Here is a 17,500-nt window from a genome sequence, read left to right on the forward strand (position 1 = left end):
TTGTCGCAAATATTCCAACATCTTCAGCTTTTCTTCAGAATCAGTTGGTGACCGTTCTGAGGCCTTTACGTCGAGTAGCTCGATATTCCCACATTTTCCTGTGGAGAAAGCAAATTTATGGTTGGACACTGCTACCTCTGGATGGATTAAGCAGTTTTTCCTCGACGATTACATTGACTTGAATAAGAACAAGTCTGAAGACGACGATTGTTCACGAGCGGTATTTGATGATGTAGATTGTTTCAGAAGTCAAGGATGAGACAATGTGATAATTTTTGACCAAGTTATAAAAATGATCAACATGATGTGGTACGAGTGACAGGTTATTCGCTGCAAAATGTCGAAAACCTGGTTTTGTTCAACAACTTTCAAAATTTGAACTTTGCATAACCTTTAAAGGTCACAAAACAATGTTGTGGACATTAAAACAAGGAAACAGGATACGTGCTATAGCTTATTGGAGTTAGTTCAACGAAGAAGGTCGAAAACCCGGTTCGATTCCCACAACTTTGAAAATTTGACCTTTGTGGCCTTTAAAGGTCAAAGGTCAAGGATTATGACCTTTGGTGCAAAACTTCCTCTGGAACATTACAGGAACATTCCAGGAACAATATAATATCATATAGGCTATATGGCATTTCGCACTCCTCGGATTATCCATACTTTGATGAAATCAGCATAAAAACAAACTTGAAGGGGGCGCCACGGGCAAGGCGTTCGAGATCGAGCAAAATGGTTTCAAGACTTTAGGTGGGGAATGACCTCAAGATTATGCATAAAAAAATATTGTCATCCTAATTCTCAAAGTTTCGGCGGTCGTATGATTTTTATGTCAAAATTTGCAATTTTCTAAGTTTTTGACCTTGTGACCTTGACCTTGGGACGAAAATATAAAATCGGACAACGACAAGTTTTAGATAATTCATTTTGCTATTCAAATACCAAAGAACCCGTTCCATTCAGTCAATTCCCGAGGAGAAGATAGATTTTTAATCCGACTACCCCCTAAAAATGGCTATTTTTGGGGCGTGGCTCCGCCCACAATGTGCGTGGATCCACCCTCATCCAGGAAAACACAACTTGACATTGATATCAAACACTTAACCAAGTTTCATCAAGATCGGATCAAAGTCCACGGAGTTATGCTCTGGATAGGCAGACACACAGACAGACACAACAAATATAGTGGTCACTCTGGCTGGTGCTCATGAACCAATAAAAGGCTTCCTTTTTTTTTTTTTAAAAAGTTTTTTTTTTTCTACAACTACTGCTACAAACTACGACGACTATAACGGCCAATTTATTCCCATCTTTTGGAGTTGGCCTGTGAACTTTTTTGCCCGGAAGCATCTCACGAACTGACTGGCCATGTCTTTAGACAGGACTTTGTAATTTGTACAATGTGCCGGAGATAGCTCCCAGACTCTTCGTGAAAGACACTGTGGGATATTTAACGTCCACCAACTAAAATTAGCAAACGAGACGCCCGGTTCAACGTCCATGCGATGGAGGGCGTGGCTTGTGATTCCACGCCCTGCCTTGTGAAGCACCAACCCGACAGTTTGTCATCGGGGTCAGGAATCGAACCCAGCCTGGGAAGCACAACGGTGATTGTGGTAACACTGCGACGTCCTGACAGACGATACACGTGCTTTTGATCATGTGGTGCGTGATGCAAGTGGACATCTCTTTCCCATAATACTCGATTTCTAAGAATGTTTAGCCCATCCAATGTTTTGTCACTTTTTCAAGCTTTGTGTTCATATCCAAGTATGCACAATTTATTCAGATTATTTTGCAAATCGCTTTAGTCTACAGGGGTTTCCTTAGAAGCCAGTTACCGGTGACCCGCAGCCGTCTACTCGGAGAAAAAATATGTCAAAGGTCGCCGCCTACTTACTTCAGCGCCAATTTTTCTAACTTTTTTGTCACCACGAAATCTCTACATCCCCCTGTTTTGAAATCCGAGAAATGGAATATGGTTTCCTTAATGAATGCTAGTTCATCTACACTATTATTATGTCACACTTACTTCAGATTGCTCACTGTACTCCACCATGTGCAGTATCATCTCCCTATTAAGAACTAAGGTATGGCCCAAATGTTGCTAAAATGCCTCTCTTATAAAGTGCTTAGCTACTCCATCTTCCAGACACCTTGGTGTGCCCTAAACCATGGCCTTAAATGAATGAACCCTGTTTAAAAGCTGCTTGAATTAACTATACAGTATAGCTGAATATCAGTCAACCAGTCAGTCAGTCATTATGTTAATGCAACTACATCCAGGACAGGCCTAACCACTTGTTTTGGTGGAGTTTTCCACCCCAACAGTCTGATAATATGAGAACTATTTCATGTCAGAAATCATGCTAGAATGCATCTCCAGCCATCTAGGATCTTCCGGCTTCCAGGGCCGTAAGCGGGCCCTGGACCCCGGCCATACAGCTGCGCTCTCTTTGCTCGCGGTGATGGTAACCTGCTACTTTTTAATGGTAGCCTCCTACTCCAACAAATAAGGAAACCCCTGAGTCTATTGCATCAGTATCTTATTAAGCCTGATGTTGGCACAGTGGTTAGGGTGGTGGCTTGGGATCCTAGGGTCCTGAGTTCAAGCCCCGTCGGCCACCGAATTAATACACCAGGGGGGGTTGACTCAGCCTGTCATCCTTCCGAGGTCGGCGGAATGAGTACCAGTTCCAGTGTGTGTACTGGTAGAGGGGCACTGCATCAGCGACACAGTCACGTTTCAAGATATGATAGCTGCCATACGACCACCACCACCAGTATCTTATTGCACTCATCTCGAAGGGGTTGCGAGACTACAGCAACATGCGTGCGTGCGTAAAAGAAATTGGACATAACTTTTTCTGAAACCACTCATCGAAAAAACAAATTTAAACTTGGCAGATGTCATCAACTCCCAGTGTGGTGTTTTGGCTGATAACAGTGACGTCAGCGGAAAATTGGTATTCCAGACATTTATTGGTTGAATTGAAATTCTTATCTGAGACTTCATGTGTCTGTGTCATATCCCTGTGTCGTAAGAGGCGACCAGGGTTGCGTCAGGAAGGGCATCCGGCGTAAAACCTTTGTCAAATCACTATGCGGATCATAAGGGATGATCCGCTGTGGTTACCCCTTACGGGAGCAGCCGAAAGAAGAAGAAGAGACTTCATGTGTCTGATCCATGACCCGATGTGAGTGAAGAAATAAATTTATGATGTTCATAAACCCAAGAATCTGTGACGTAATAGGGTGCATGGATGACATGGTTATGTGGGCCATAATGTTAACGTGTTCAGTTAACGATGGTATATTTGAGTGCGCGAGGCAGACCTTGCGCTCTCAGAGTGTCGTTCCAGTTACCTCTGCCACTTAAGGTGAAGGAGGTTGTTTTCGTGTGTGTGTGTGTGTGTGTGTGTGTGTGTGTGTGTGTGTGTGTGTGTGTGTGTGTGTGTGTGTGTGTGTGTGTGTGTGTGTGTGTGTGTGTGTGTGTGTGTGTGTGTGTGTGTGTGTGTGTGTGTGTGTGTGCGCACGCGCATGCAGGATATCCATCATGCCTGCACTCCATCAACACCACACTAATAAATCGACACAGAATTCAAAGAAGAAAATGCAATTTTTTTATTTTTTATTAATTGTGTTTTTGTGGGTTTTTGAATGATGTATGTATGTATTTTTATTTTTTTTTTAGTTTTTGTTGTTTTTGTACATGTGGATGTAATTATGCATATATATATATATATATATATATATATATATATATATATATATATATATATATATATATATATATATATATACATATATATTCCTCAGGGGAGGGGACATGGGCTTGGTTAAAGAACACATGACATCAACCACACAACACCCCTTAATAAGACCTCCATCAACAGCACTCCGTACACATGCACACAATCACCCATCAATGCTCAAGCTCCCTAAAAGTTCTGCCAACATCCCAATACCCCTCCAAACTCCAGAACGTCCAGGTACCTATCTAAATCTAATTTAAACTTATCTACTGTTTCTGCTGCCACTACCTTTCCAGGGAGCCATTCGATGCATTAACTACTCTCAGAGTGAAAGTCCCACGCCTTGCTACGGTCTTAACTCTCCTCTTCTTTACTCTCAGTCTATGTATGGCCCCTGGTCCTATCACTGTCTACTCTTGAATAATTCATCTGCACTTATTTTATCTATACCTTTCATTATCTTAAACTTCTCTATCATATCTCTTCGTAACCACCTCCTTTCTAGTGTATAAAGCCCTGTCTCCTTCAACCGTTCCTCATAGCTGAGTCTAGCTAGGCCCGTAATCGATCTAGTAACCCTGCGCTGAACCCTCTCGATGACCTGCTGACCTGCTGAGCCACTTCCCTCAATACTCTCGGTTGCATATTATCTGGACTCGGAGCCTTATCTACTCTTAGATTTCCTTGCTGTTCCTTTACTTCCTCCACTCCAACCTGGATCTTCTGTAAAAGCCCTTCCTCACCTCATCGATAGCTACTCTCAGCTATTGGCAATTCTCCTGACTCTTATTGTGATTGGTATTTGTTTGAAAAAAAAAAAATGCTTGCCTCGATTGTGAACTTGTCTTTCTCATCACTATTTGTTTTCTCAGAATTCCTTGAGGTTGGAAAAAGACAACCTGCATTGGATGTTCTATACGATGTCATCAAAAGCAAGAAGCATCGAACATGGCAAAAGATACACGAGCCCATCATGGAAAAGTACCTACAATTGTGCGTCGAACTGCGCAAAAGTCACCTGGCAAAGGAGGGACTTTATCAGTACAAGAACATTTGCCAACAGGTGTGTTTTATTTATTTATTTATTTATTTATTTATTTTCACTTGTTTGAACTCTGTTGAAGACTTTGTGCTCCACTTTCACCTGTGTTGTTTTTTTTTTCCCCAAGGTGTGTTTTGTTTGCACCACGGCACTGTTTTTCCAAAAGTTTGTACCTCAATTGTTTTTTTTCTTTTGTGCAGAAACGTGTTCTAATGGGAAGTTTGTTCTGTTGTCTGAAGGTTAACATAAAATCTCTGGAGGATGTTGTTCGAATTTACTTGAAAATGGCTGAGGATAAGACTGAGATTGCCAAGGAAGCATCTCAGCAGAAAGTTCTTGATATTGAAGACCTGGATCAAATTCAGACACCAGAAAGGTCGCACACACGCACGCACGCACACACTCATCCACACACTTTTAATTTGCCAAATAAAACTGGTTTTAGTCACAGCTGTCACCAATATTTATAGTTCACTCACTTTTGCAATATTTTCAACACCCCTGTTGTTTACACTGAACTTTCTTGTCATTCTTTTGCAAAAACATAAAAGTGAATGATCTCAGATCCCCTTCATAGTTAAATGCTTGCTTGCAGTTGTGGTTTTGTAACTTTTTGATCCGGTGTTGCCTTGGCAGCGTGCTTCTAAGTGCGGTGAGTGGCGAGGACACACAGGACCGAACGGATCGCCTGATGCTCACCCCTTGGGTGAAGTTCTTGTGGGAATCGTACCGTCAGTGTCTGGACCTTCTGCGCAACAACTCTCGTGTTGAACGTCTGTACCATGACATCGCCCAGCTAGGTTAGCCAGTACCTCTTGAGAGGTGGTTGCTGTGTTCTTGTTCGCAAATGCAATCGTATTTCCCCCAACCCCAGATTTGAACAGCTGTAATACCGAAGAGGTAGATCGTGTTTAAAATTAAATCGCATTATTTTGAGCATGTCTCGCATCGATGATCGGGTGGCAAATTGCTTGCCACTTGGTTGCACACTTATTGGGACTTTTACAATAAATACTTTTGTCTGATCGCTTTTTTGTTTTAGACCCATGGGCACACTGCTTATTAAAATGTAGGCTAACAACAATCCGAAGGGCAATTTATAAATTTATTTCCTTTTTAAAGCTCCGTTTGGTTTGCCTGAGCAGCACTGCTTTTTGTTATCATGAGTAATTTGGTGTCCTTTCCAACTTACCTTGTTGGCATTACATATTATACCTAAAGTAGATTAATTTATTTATTATTGCTCGACGAAGGACTATCACCTGAAATGTGCACCGTATCTTGTTTCCCATGGTTGAAAATATAATCTTGTCATTATATTAATTGTTTATATTTTCTCTGTGCAGATATTTCAGTCTTCACTGAGACAAGTACACCATCATCTTTTTTTTTCTATATAAATAAAAGGATGATGTCTGTCTCTAGTGTCTCTCCTTTTCCTATCCTATCTCTCGCTGCTTCGCCTATAGTCTCCAAACTCCATCAGCATAATTGCCTCCACCCAACGAAGGTGAACTGATGTTCTTTTCACCCCTGTTTGTCTGGTTGTTATCTCTGCCACCGAAAGTGGAAGGAGGTTATGTTTTCATGTCTGTCTGTCTGTCTCTTATTTTTGTTTTGTGTGAACGATATCTCAAAAAGTTGTTCACAGATTCAGAGGAAATTAGGTGGACAGCTTGGGTGTGATGAGGACGAATTGATTGGATGTTGGCGATGATCCGAATCCAGATACGAGGATTTTCTTTTATTTTTAAAGTGATTCTTCACCGTTGAGAGATGGAGCCAAAAGCAATGTTTGGCATGGTATTTCAAAATCTTCTTCGCCCCGATAGGTTCTATTGGATCAGGCATCGCGTAGCGGAGGTATGCGCTCTACCGAGTGTCCTCCTCGTTTGTCTGTTTGTGTGGGGATATCTCAATAAGTTATGGATGGATTCTGATGAAATATGGTGGGCAGGTTGTGTGTGTGTGATCGGGATCCGATAATTTTTATTTTTTAAGTGGTTCTTTACCATTGAGTGATGGGACTAAAACCGATTATATAACCTGATATCTCAAAAAATTGTTGACGGATTCAGACGAATCTTGGTGGACAGGTTGGGTATCTGACGAGGACAAATTGATTTGATTTTGGTGAAGATCCTAATCCCTACAGGTATGCACTCCACTGATTGCCCTTCTAGTTTAACAATGCATTACAATTCTGCTTCCGGCATCTACATTTACTTTGGACAGAATTTGTGTGGTATCTGCAACCACAGCATTTTTTTTGTTTAAAGAGAAAATATTTTTGTAGCATTCGTCTCGGGCTTTGCAGAATACTTCAAACCACAGGCTCGATGAGCACGCGTAGATCGACTCTAATGTATATAGTTCATTTTTTTTTAAGGTGATTGGAAAATAAAAATCCATCATGCATATGCAGCTTTCAAAAGCAATTAAACATGGTTATTGATTTATTTGTTTCTATTTATTTTCATTTAAAATGTGTTTATAGGCCTCCCCTGACGAAGTCGTTAAGTTTTTAGGTTGTATGTGCGTCCATGCTAATTTTCTGTTTTCTCTGTAACCGCTTATCCGATTGACACAAAATTTTCACCATGACCCATGTGGAATGTTTTAATGAGAATTATGACATAGGTCACGTGTGGCAGCCATGTTGGGGAAAAAGGGAAAACTTTGGACCTCTATCTCCAAAACTGCTCCATGGAAAAAGTTGAAACTTGGCACATGTGAAGTACTCCCAATGTGAAAGAAGTGTGGGTTTTTGTTGTTGTTGTGATGCTTCATTTTGTGAAGCATAGGTTGCTTCGTTTTGACGTCATAATTGCATACGTCGAATGCTTTATCCAACCATATGAAAATGTTTGAGGGTCATCCAGGGCTAAATTGTATGGAGGGGGCAGGGGGGGTGGGAATGATAACGTCATCAGTCATATGGTTCGGCAGCCAATCAAAATCCATTGGGACCGTACTCTGTACAAACCGTTGGTGCTGCTGAAGCAGTCTCCTGGATGATTGGGCACAATCCTGGACGGGTAGCCACTGATGTGGGATACTTGAATGACTTGATCATCCCGGCGAGCTGGTACTCATTTTGCTGACCTCGGAAGGATGATAGGCTGAGTCGACACCACCTGGTATTCAATGGCCAAGCAGGATTTGAACTCAGGATCTTAGAATCCCAAGCCCATCAGCCTAACCATTAAGCCAGCACCCGTCATATGCTCGGCAGCCATATTGTTTTTAACAATAAAAACCTTCAGAAATCTTCTTCTTCGAAACGGCTGAACAGATCGAGGTCAAACTTTACAGGTATGATCGCCATTCCATGAGGAACAAAAGGTTCTCCACCTATGACGTCGTAGGTCACATGGTCTGGCAGCTGATTTTTATTTATTTTTTTGATGAATAAACCTTTAAAAAATCATCATCTCCAGAAGGGCTTAACAGATCGGTGGGGGGGGACTTCACCCACATGATCCCCAAACCTTGGGGATACCAGGATGTTCATGAATAATTAATAGGTCACATATAGCAGCCATAATGGGTTGAACAAAACTTTTAAATAATTATTTCTCTTGAACCTCATCATCAGGCGACATGAAACGTCACGGTTATGATATAGTAGTTATGAGCAATATATGTTTTAAATTTTAACCTGATCGGACACATGGTCGAGCAGTCAGAATTATTTAATATTTTGAATCTGGGTTCAGGGATTTAAATCGAACTTTGTCCAAGTATGTAATAATGTGGGCAGAGGCATATCTGGCGACGTCGTGAAGTCGGTGCCCTTCTCGTTCATCAATTTGGTGATCGCACTCAGTGATTTGCGTGAAAGGGTCACCTTGCCAAATACCTTTGTGAGGCTGTATATCGTATGGTTAAATGCTCTGTCTTCTTGATGTCTTGCAATGTTTCACTGTGCAGCAATTCAGCACAAAAGTATCAAATTGCAACTTGACATTCCCACTTTGTGTGCGACTATCAAATGTGCCTTCCATTTTCGCTGCCAGATACTGACACAATGTGGCAAGATTTTTGGTTGGCTGACTCTACCCATTCCCCCCACCCCCACCCACCACTTCCCATGCAGCTTTCAAGTTCTGCTTGCAGTACACGCGGAAGGCCGAGTTCCGCAAACTGTGCGACAACCTGCGGATGCACCTGACTCAAATCCAGCGTCACCATAACCAGAGTACAGCTGTGAATCTGAGCAATCCTGAAAGTCAGGCAATGCACCTGGATACTCGCTTGGTGCAGTTGGAAAGCGCCATCCTCATGGAGCTTTGGCAGGCACGCAACACTCACAACAGTTTCCATTTTTGGCCGACATTGATCTTGGAACCACGGAGTGTATACAGTAGAGCTACGGAGCAGTAGAGGGATGTAATATTTTACCGTTTGAACATGTTTAAATATTTGTTCTCTGTCACATATCAGTCATGGCTTCATCACTATATCAAGGTGTTGGTTACTTCGCAGAATAGCATCTGATCACTACTATTTCTGTCACGTGATTTTTCAAATGCCTGCATTTATGCGGAATGTTTTATGATTATTTTTAGCTTATCTGGAATGTAATCGCACGCTGTCCATCCATCTCTTTTTTTCGACTTCTCTGGCCAAACTGCTGGCTGATCCGGCTGAAATTTTGCATCAACGTTCCTCTCCTGACTGATAATAGGAATTGCAAAGCTCTCTCTGGTCACATGGCTTTAAATATGTCAAAATGGCTGACTTCGTAAATTTCTTCAAAACAATCTTCTTCTCCAGACCCACCAATCAGAATGCTCCCAAATTTGGGTTACAACATTAGGACAGGTTATGGATGTTAAATTGCCGGTCATTCCGATCACATGACCCAAAGTGTGTCAAAATGGTGGTCCCGCAAATTGCTTTAAACATCATCTCTAGACCCATCTGTCAGAATGCGAACAAATTTTGGTTGTATCATTATGGTAGGGTAGGGATGTTAATTATTTTGTGGAAGTTATGAGGATCATGTGACCAGAAGTGTGTCAAAATGGCCAACTGGTCTAGTGTTTGGAAAAAATCGCATTAATTCCTTTTAAAATCTTATTTTCCAGACCCACCCATCACAATGCTACCAAATTTGGGTTACAACATTAGGACAGGGTCTTGATAAATTGTGGAGGTTATGCCAATCATATGTCCGGAAATGTGTCAAAATCGCGGTCTTGGCAAATTTTTTGGAAAATCGCGTAAATTCCTTCAAAAATCTTCCTCACCAGACCCACCAGTCAAAATTCTACCACATTTGGATTCCAGCATTAGGTGAGGGACCCAGACTACAGGTCCAGTGGTCCTATTTTCGGGGGGGTGACTTTGTCGGTTCTGGTCTATGGTTGGGCAGGGAGGTTCTGATCTGTTTTCGTTTTTTTTGTGGGATGGGGGGTGGTTTTTTGGTTTGCGGGCGCCAGCAGTGACCACTATTTTTGTTGGTTCGTGGGCACCAGCAGTGACCACTATTTTCGTTGTGTCTGTCTGTCTGTCTGTTTGTGACTCTCCAGAGCATAACTCTGTGACGTTTGATGCGATCTTGATGAAACTTGGACACAAGCTGGATATCATGGTCTAGTTGTGTCTTTTTGTATGTTTTTCACCACATGAACACCCTAACACACTAACACTAACAGCCATTTTTTCTTCAAGCTCGGGTTGTGTAAACCTCCATCCACCTTCGGTGTTGGAGATAATAAAGTGGTGGAGGTAATGCTTCAATAATTACTCGTGTTCCAGTTGCTAAAAGCCCTCTGTGCAGTTTACAGCAATTTTTATGAAAAAATTTGTGTTTTAATATGTTTTGTTCTCAAAAAAACAAAAATTGCAAAATTCCAAATTTTTACCTTTCAGCTTTAAAGGCCAATAACTCGGGTCAGACAAAATGGATCAAAACGTTGCACATGAAAAAGGAAGATAATTATTTATTTTTTATTTTGCCTTGTACAATTAAAAAAACTAATATCACTGTTCAAAGTACTGTATATTTTTTAAAGATCTTAATGCATTTTTAGGGTGCATATGTGATGTCTACATTGCTGCAATTTCTGACTTGTACAGTTAGTGTAGGTCATGTTTTTTTTTTTTTTTGTGTTTCAATTTAGAAATGCCTCCAAAGAAAGAGAAGTTCCATGTTGATGGGGATATTGAAAATTAAATTGCTTGTCTTCATAAAGCAGGCAAGACATATTCTAAAATTCACAAGCTCCTGAAGGAGAAAATCCCTATTTCTCTGCCCACCATAAAGATAATAGGTCTACAGTTCCAGAAAACTGGTTCTACTGCAAGGAAGAAGGAATCTTGCAGGCTTAGAGCCACTATAAGTGAAGATGATGTGCAATTGAAATTCTTATTTCTCCAGGAAAGAAAGAAAAGCTTGTGGAAACTGTCAGAAGAGTTCATAACTGGTGAAAACAAGACCGTTTCCAGAAGGACCATCACAATGAGGTTGACTGATGCTGGTTTTTCCTCAAGAAGATGTGCTAAGAAGCCTCTATTATCTAAGAAAATCATTCAGGACGGATTGCACTCTTTGGCCGAATCTGGGAACTGTGATTCGGATTGGTTTCAGAGAGTTCTTTGGAGTGATGAATCAAGATTTGAGCTTTGCAGTGATTTCCCAGCACGTTGCCTTCACAGATCTAGTGAGACATTCAACCCTGAGTACATTTCAACAACTGTGAAGCATGGAGGTGGAATCATGGTCTGGGTGCATTTTTGTCTGCTGGTATTGGTGAGCTGATAAGGTGTGAACAGTCAATTCCTGCCAAGGAACACCAGAAAATATTGGAGAAAGGATTACTTCCCAGTCTCCAAAAGTTGTTTCCTGGAGAGCAAAGCAAAGAAGTCATTTGTCAAGATAATGCACCTGTCTGTACTGTAAAAGCCACCAAAAAGTGGTTGGAGAAAAAGTCCCTGAAGCATGTGTCCTGGCCTGGTCAGAGTCCCGATTTGAACCCCATAAGAGGATATTTTGGCCTGTGTTTAGCACAAACATATTGGAAGGAAATTTGCAAATTCTGATCAACTTTGGGAAGCTGTCAAACATGAATGGAACAATATTGACATTTCTTGGTGCAAGAAGCTTTCTGAAAGTTTGACAGAAAGTTAGGGGCAAGCTATTCCATACAATGCTGTGCAGATATTTCTGCATGTTCTGGTGTTTTGGTGTTTCTTTAATGTATGGTAAAATAGTTATGACAAAAAATGTTAAAACGTTGACTTGGCTCATTTCCCCTCCCCCCTCCCCCCCCCTACCTCCCTTGGAGTGTATAATGATGTAAAGATGAACTGAATAGATGTTGGAGTTGAGGTCAAAGGTCAGAGGTCTTGTTACGTAAAAATTCTGCTGCTGTTATAACTTGTGAACCAGTGATCGGATTTTGACCGAACTTGATACAAGTACGTATAATGATGTAAAGATGAACTGATTCGATTTTGCCGTCAAGATGTCAGAGGTCATGTCAAGTAAAAATGTGATACTTCAGAACAGCTGAAGGGATTTAAATCAAACTTGGTACAAGTATTTTCATGATGTAATAATGTGTGCTGAGGCATATCGGTCGAAGTTGTGACGACGACACGATGTCGTTCTAGTTTGAAATGATTTTTTACCATTGGGAGATAAGGCAAAACGTATATACTGTGTAGCACGATATCTCAAAAAGTTGTGGACTAATTCGGATGAAACTTGGTGGACATGTCAAGTGTGTCAAGGACTAATTGATTTGATTTTGGTGAATATCTGGATTGGGATCCGGCCTATCGCTGGGATACAGAACGTAAACTTCAGCTGAGAGCAGATGTATGCATTCAACCGAATGCCATTCTACTAACCTCTGCCACTGAAGGTGAACGAGGTGATGTTTTTGCTTTCTGTCTATTTGTTTGTTGTGTGCAGGATATCTCAAGAAGTTGTGGACGGATCCGGATTAAATTTTTTGGACAGGTTGGGTGTGTGACAAGGACGAACTGATTAGATTTTGGTGAAGATACGGGCACTGGAATTTTATTTAAGTGATTCTTCACCATTGAGAGATCGGGCCAAAAACTATATCGTACTGCATAGCATATTTCAAAAATCTATTGGGCCCCGATATGTTCTCATGGATCAGGCATTGCGGGGCGAGGGTATGCCCTCTACCGAGTACCCTTCAAATTGTAGTCTGTCATAACTTTCACCAAAGGAGAGGATATTGCATTTGGGTCATTTTCTTTGTCCGCACAGAACTTGAGTATGCCTGTTAATTATGTATTATTGGAACCTGAGTATGTATATTCTTTATGGGCAATTGGAATGTGAGTACATTTATTAATTATTTACAATTGGAGCCTAAGTTCGGCTGTTAATTACGTATTATTGAAACTTAAGTATGTTTCTGAAATGCGTACAATTGGAACACATTAATTACATAATACACCACACAAAAACGTCATGGTGAGTTGTCTGCATTCTCTGCTCACTCTTTCTTATTGTAATTGTGATACTGTATTTGATTTTACACAATCCCATAAAAATGAACCTCTCTTGTATGTTTTGGTAAGGAATAAAAATGTCAATACATTCCTTTATTAACACTATCAAAGTAGATTCTTCTGTTTGCATATATATTTATGCATACGAGTATCGAGTATTACTGAACAAGAAATGTTTTCTATGCAGGAAGCGTTCAAAGCTGTTGAAGACATTCACGGATTGTTCTCACTATCGAAGAAGCCTCCCAAATCCCAACTGATGGCCAACTACTATCAGAAAGTGTCCATGGTATTCTGGAAGTCTGGGAACACTCTGTTCCATGCCTGCACGCTACACCGTCTCTTCCATTTGTCCCGTGAGATGCGAAAGAACCTTTCTCAAGAAGAGATGCAAAGGTTTGTGTTGTGCATGAGTCTGACTTATTGCACTGTTGGTAATGAGTGGTGGGGCTCGTGAGGGCAGGGTGCGTGGGTTAGATTTCAATTACGGGTTGTTTTTTTAAAAAAAATTGTGATGGTTTAACTTTCCACAGTTGGCTTCAATGTTTAAAATAATTGTATATTTACCCTGCACTTGTTTAGAATTTGTATAACTGCACCTGACCTATTCCTAGGCAATTAAACTATATCGATTTGGACTAAAAACTAGAAGGGCGCTCGGTAGAGCACTTACCTCCACCATGCAATGCCTGATCCAGTGGAACATATCGGGGCCAAGAATTCTTTTAAATGTCATGCCGGATATCATTTTTGGCCCCATCTCTCTGGTGAAGAATCACTTTAAAAATTAAAAAAGGACCACTGGACCTGGAGCTAATCTGGGCCCTGGCCTAATGCTGTAACCTAAATTTGGAAGGATTCTGACTGGTGGGTCTGGAGAAGAAGATTTCTAAAGGAATAGATGCAAATTTTCCCAAAAGTTGACCAAGTCGGCCATTTTGACACTTCTGGTCACGTGGTCTGCATAACTTCCACAATAAAATTCACATCACTACCCTTCCATGATGTTGCAATGCAAATTTGCTAGCATTCTGACAGTTGGGTCTCGAGGAAGATTTTGGAAGGCATTTGCGCGACCGCCATTTTGACACACTTCCGGTCACATGATCGGAATGACCTTCGCAATTTAACATCCCTGCCCTGGCCTAATGTTGTAACCCAAATTTGGTAGCATTCTGACTGGTGGTTCTGGAGAAGAATATCTTTGAAGAAATTGACTAAGTCGTCCATTTTGACATACTTAAAGCCATGTGACCGGAAAGAGCTTTGCAGTTCCTGTTACCAGTCAGGAGAGGAACGTTGCTGCAAAATTTCAGCCGGATCGGCGGTTTGGCCGGGAAGTCGAAAGAGACGAACGGACTGACCGCTGGTAGCTTTACGTTTTGCTGTGTTTGGGCCTGAGGGGTAACTGCTGAAATCCATTCGTCTGTCCCGCTTTGCACCGTTCTTGGATAACTGTTGCCATGATAACTTGTGATCCAGTGATGGGATTTTGACCAAACTTTATGCAAGTATATTGTTCGGGTACCCCAACCGGGTCACGAGTGGTCTATCAGACCCGCTTCCCCACCTTTGATCCTGAAGCCAACGAGCCAGGGATAACTTGGTGGCTCAACAGGTTGCAAAGCAACCAGGGATGCTGTCTCAGGTGACTAAATGTGGTAGAGTCCCCACACCCCAAATATCACATTACCTTACCAGTAATTTAGTTGTCTGAGATGGGGAACAGTGCTTTCGATGCCCCACCTTTTATCTATTAATTATGTATGGCCGAGTGGAACGGTTAAGAGGGACGTCGGCAAGGTTAACGTCGTGAATCAATGGGATGCACCGTCTACTTATGACATACTTTGTCTTTCTAACAAATGGAGAAAACAAACACCGAGCAGGTTTGGAAAGAAATTTTGTATTGAAAGGCATGTACTTACAGGAGATTGCAGTGTCATATCAGAAATGGTCTTCACCCCGAGCACACAAAAGAGAACCCCTTATACAGTCAACCTTATCACTAGCAAGCCAAAGGCGCCTCATACATCCGGAAGAAATTGGATAGAAAAAGGGACGAAACGAGGAAGAAGTCTGGGCTTGTTGGCGACCCGTTTCTCAACCATATGTGAGCAGGCTTGCCCACATGGGTCCTTATGAGGTGTATATGGAGGTGGGAGGTGCGCTGTCATACGGTATCATGTTGTGCTAGCTTTGAAAAGAATTGTTGGGACTAGATTTGATTATCCACAACAATGCGAGTCAATGAGGTGTGCGTGCGTGCGTCAGTTCTTAGCGCGGCTTTGTCAGGGTCCATCCCGCTTGGTGCTTTGTATTCCACGAGGAGCGCTTCGCTTTCCGCTTGGCACCTTCTCGTTCTGCCTCGTGCTCCGGAAGCCCGGTCAACCCGCATAGGTCTCCGTCCCTCAGGTTGCGAACTCCCTCAGGATCTGGACTCGGAATTCAGCCCGCAGGGCCGTCCCGCTTTGCACCGTTTTTTTGGACTGCTGTCTTCCGAACTGCACATGAACTCTCTTTGCAAACTCCTCCATCAGGGGGTTTTATTGTCTCCAATCACCTCTACTTTCGGCAACTCACGCCGATTGGCTGAGGCACTCTGTGATTCGTCCCGCAGAGGGCGGGATGCTTTTTGAACTCTTCGCTTGATCCACGATGACTGGAATGCCAAAACGGTAAAGGATTTACGACAGTTGGAATGGTAACTTTGGTCCACATGCTGGTGAGGTGAAGTGGTTTGAGAATGTGGTTTGGAAATTAAGCATGAGAAAGGAGGTTCGAGTACGGGTGTCGGAAAATTAGGGTTTGGGGATGGGTGTTTGAGAATGAAGTTCGAATACGGAGTTGGAGAGGATTCTCACTACAATCACGACGCATATCTCTGTCTCTGATATGAGGGGATAGGTAACCTCACAAAACAATGACGATGGAAATACCTGTATCTAAACTCTCGGGCTATTTTATGTGTTGAATGCAACTCCCCAGGATCTTTCCAAATCTGCGACAATTGATTAGATTTTAACATCACGAGGTCAGAGGTCATGTCAGGTGAAAATGTTATCAAGGTTGGGATTTGAACTAAACGAAGTACATGCACCATGATGCATATATTCAGATTAGATATTGAGGTCAAATGGTGTTGAGGTTTTCGGTCAAAGTTAGAGCAAGCAAAGACTTGATGTGGGTGGAGGAATATCGGTCGACGTCGCATTATGTCTAGTTCTGGGAGGCATTATGTTTTCGGTTTGTCAGTTCGCCCGTGCGTGTGTAGCAGATTTTCGTTACCGCTATAACTGGTGAACCACTGAAGGGATTCCAACAAAGCTTGGCAAAAGTATTAACTGTGATACGAAGATGAACTGATTACATCCATCCACCTTCTCCTGCTTGTCTGTCTGTGAGCAGGATAACTGAAAAAAGTTGTGGACAGATTCGGAAGAAATTTTGTGGACAGGTTGGGTGTGTGACAAGAACTAATTGCTTAAATTTTGGTGAAGATCCAGCAAGAAGAAATTTTAAAGTTGTTCTTCACCACTAAGTGATGGGGCTAAAAATTAACATATCGGATGATGTTTCAAAAAATAGGGGATGACTTGTGACAAAACGAGGTGAAGGAATTTGTTAGATGACCAGAACAAGCAGATTCTATTTTGGTTCAGGTCCAGATCCAGATCCAGATCCAGCCTATCAGTGGGTTACAAAACGTTATGCGCTCCACTGAGTGCAGTTTTAGTTTGATTTTGGGTTCAAAATGTCACACTTATCAAGGGTCAATTGATCTTTAATTGATAATCTTTGTTACCAATGGAACTGAACCACAGGAAAAGATTTCATCCAAACTTGGCACAGGTCTGGTCCTTGATTCAAAGATGAACCGATTAAATTTTGGGTTCAACGGGTCAGAGATCACGTGAACCTTTGAAAATCTTTTTGCAAATCTTAACTCGAGTTAGAAGCATGTGGTGTTTTTTTTTTTCTCTTCTATCTCTTTTCTCACTTGCACTCTCTGTGTCTCTCTGTCTCTCTGTCTCTCTGTCTCTCTCTCTCTCTCTCTCTGTCTCTGTCTCTGTCTCTGTCTCTCTGTCTCTCTCTGTCTCTCTCTGTCTCTGTCTCTCTCTGTCTCTGTCTCTCTCTGTCTCTGTCTGTCTCTGTCTCTCTCTCTCTGTCTCTCTCTGTCTCTCTCTGTCTCTCTCTGTCT

The 17,500-nt window shown here is 41.8% G+C and overlaps 1 protein-coding gene across 1 annotated transcript in view; it reads left to right on the plus strand.

Annotated features, from left to right (window-relative positions):
• The window catches only part of EIF3A (eukaryotic translation initiation factor 3 subunit A), a 111,986-nt gene that overhangs the window by 6,198 nt on the left and 88,288 nt on the right, over positions 1 to 17,500 (plus strand). The window contains exons 2-6 of the mRNA XM_085848263.1: positions 4,628 to 4,818; positions 5,037 to 5,173; positions 5,434 to 5,597; positions 8,897 to 9,096; positions 13,487 to 13,695. Of these exons, the coding sequence (XP_085704389.1) occupies positions 4,628 to 4,818; positions 5,037 to 5,173; positions 5,434 to 5,597; positions 8,897 to 9,096; positions 13,487 to 13,695 (901 nt within the window). The remainder of the gene's footprint in view (positions 1 to 4,627; positions 4,819 to 5,036; positions 5,174 to 5,433; positions 5,598 to 8,896; positions 9,097 to 13,486; positions 13,696 to 17,500) is intronic.

Source organism: Eptatretus burgeri, chromosome 12, assembly GCF_056783735.1.
Source record: "Eptatretus burgeri isolate ZD-2024b chromosome 12, Ebu_testis_v1, whole genome shotgun sequence".
NCBI lineage: Eukaryota > Metazoa > Chordata > Myxini > Myxiniformes > Myxinidae > Eptatretus > Eptatretus burgeri.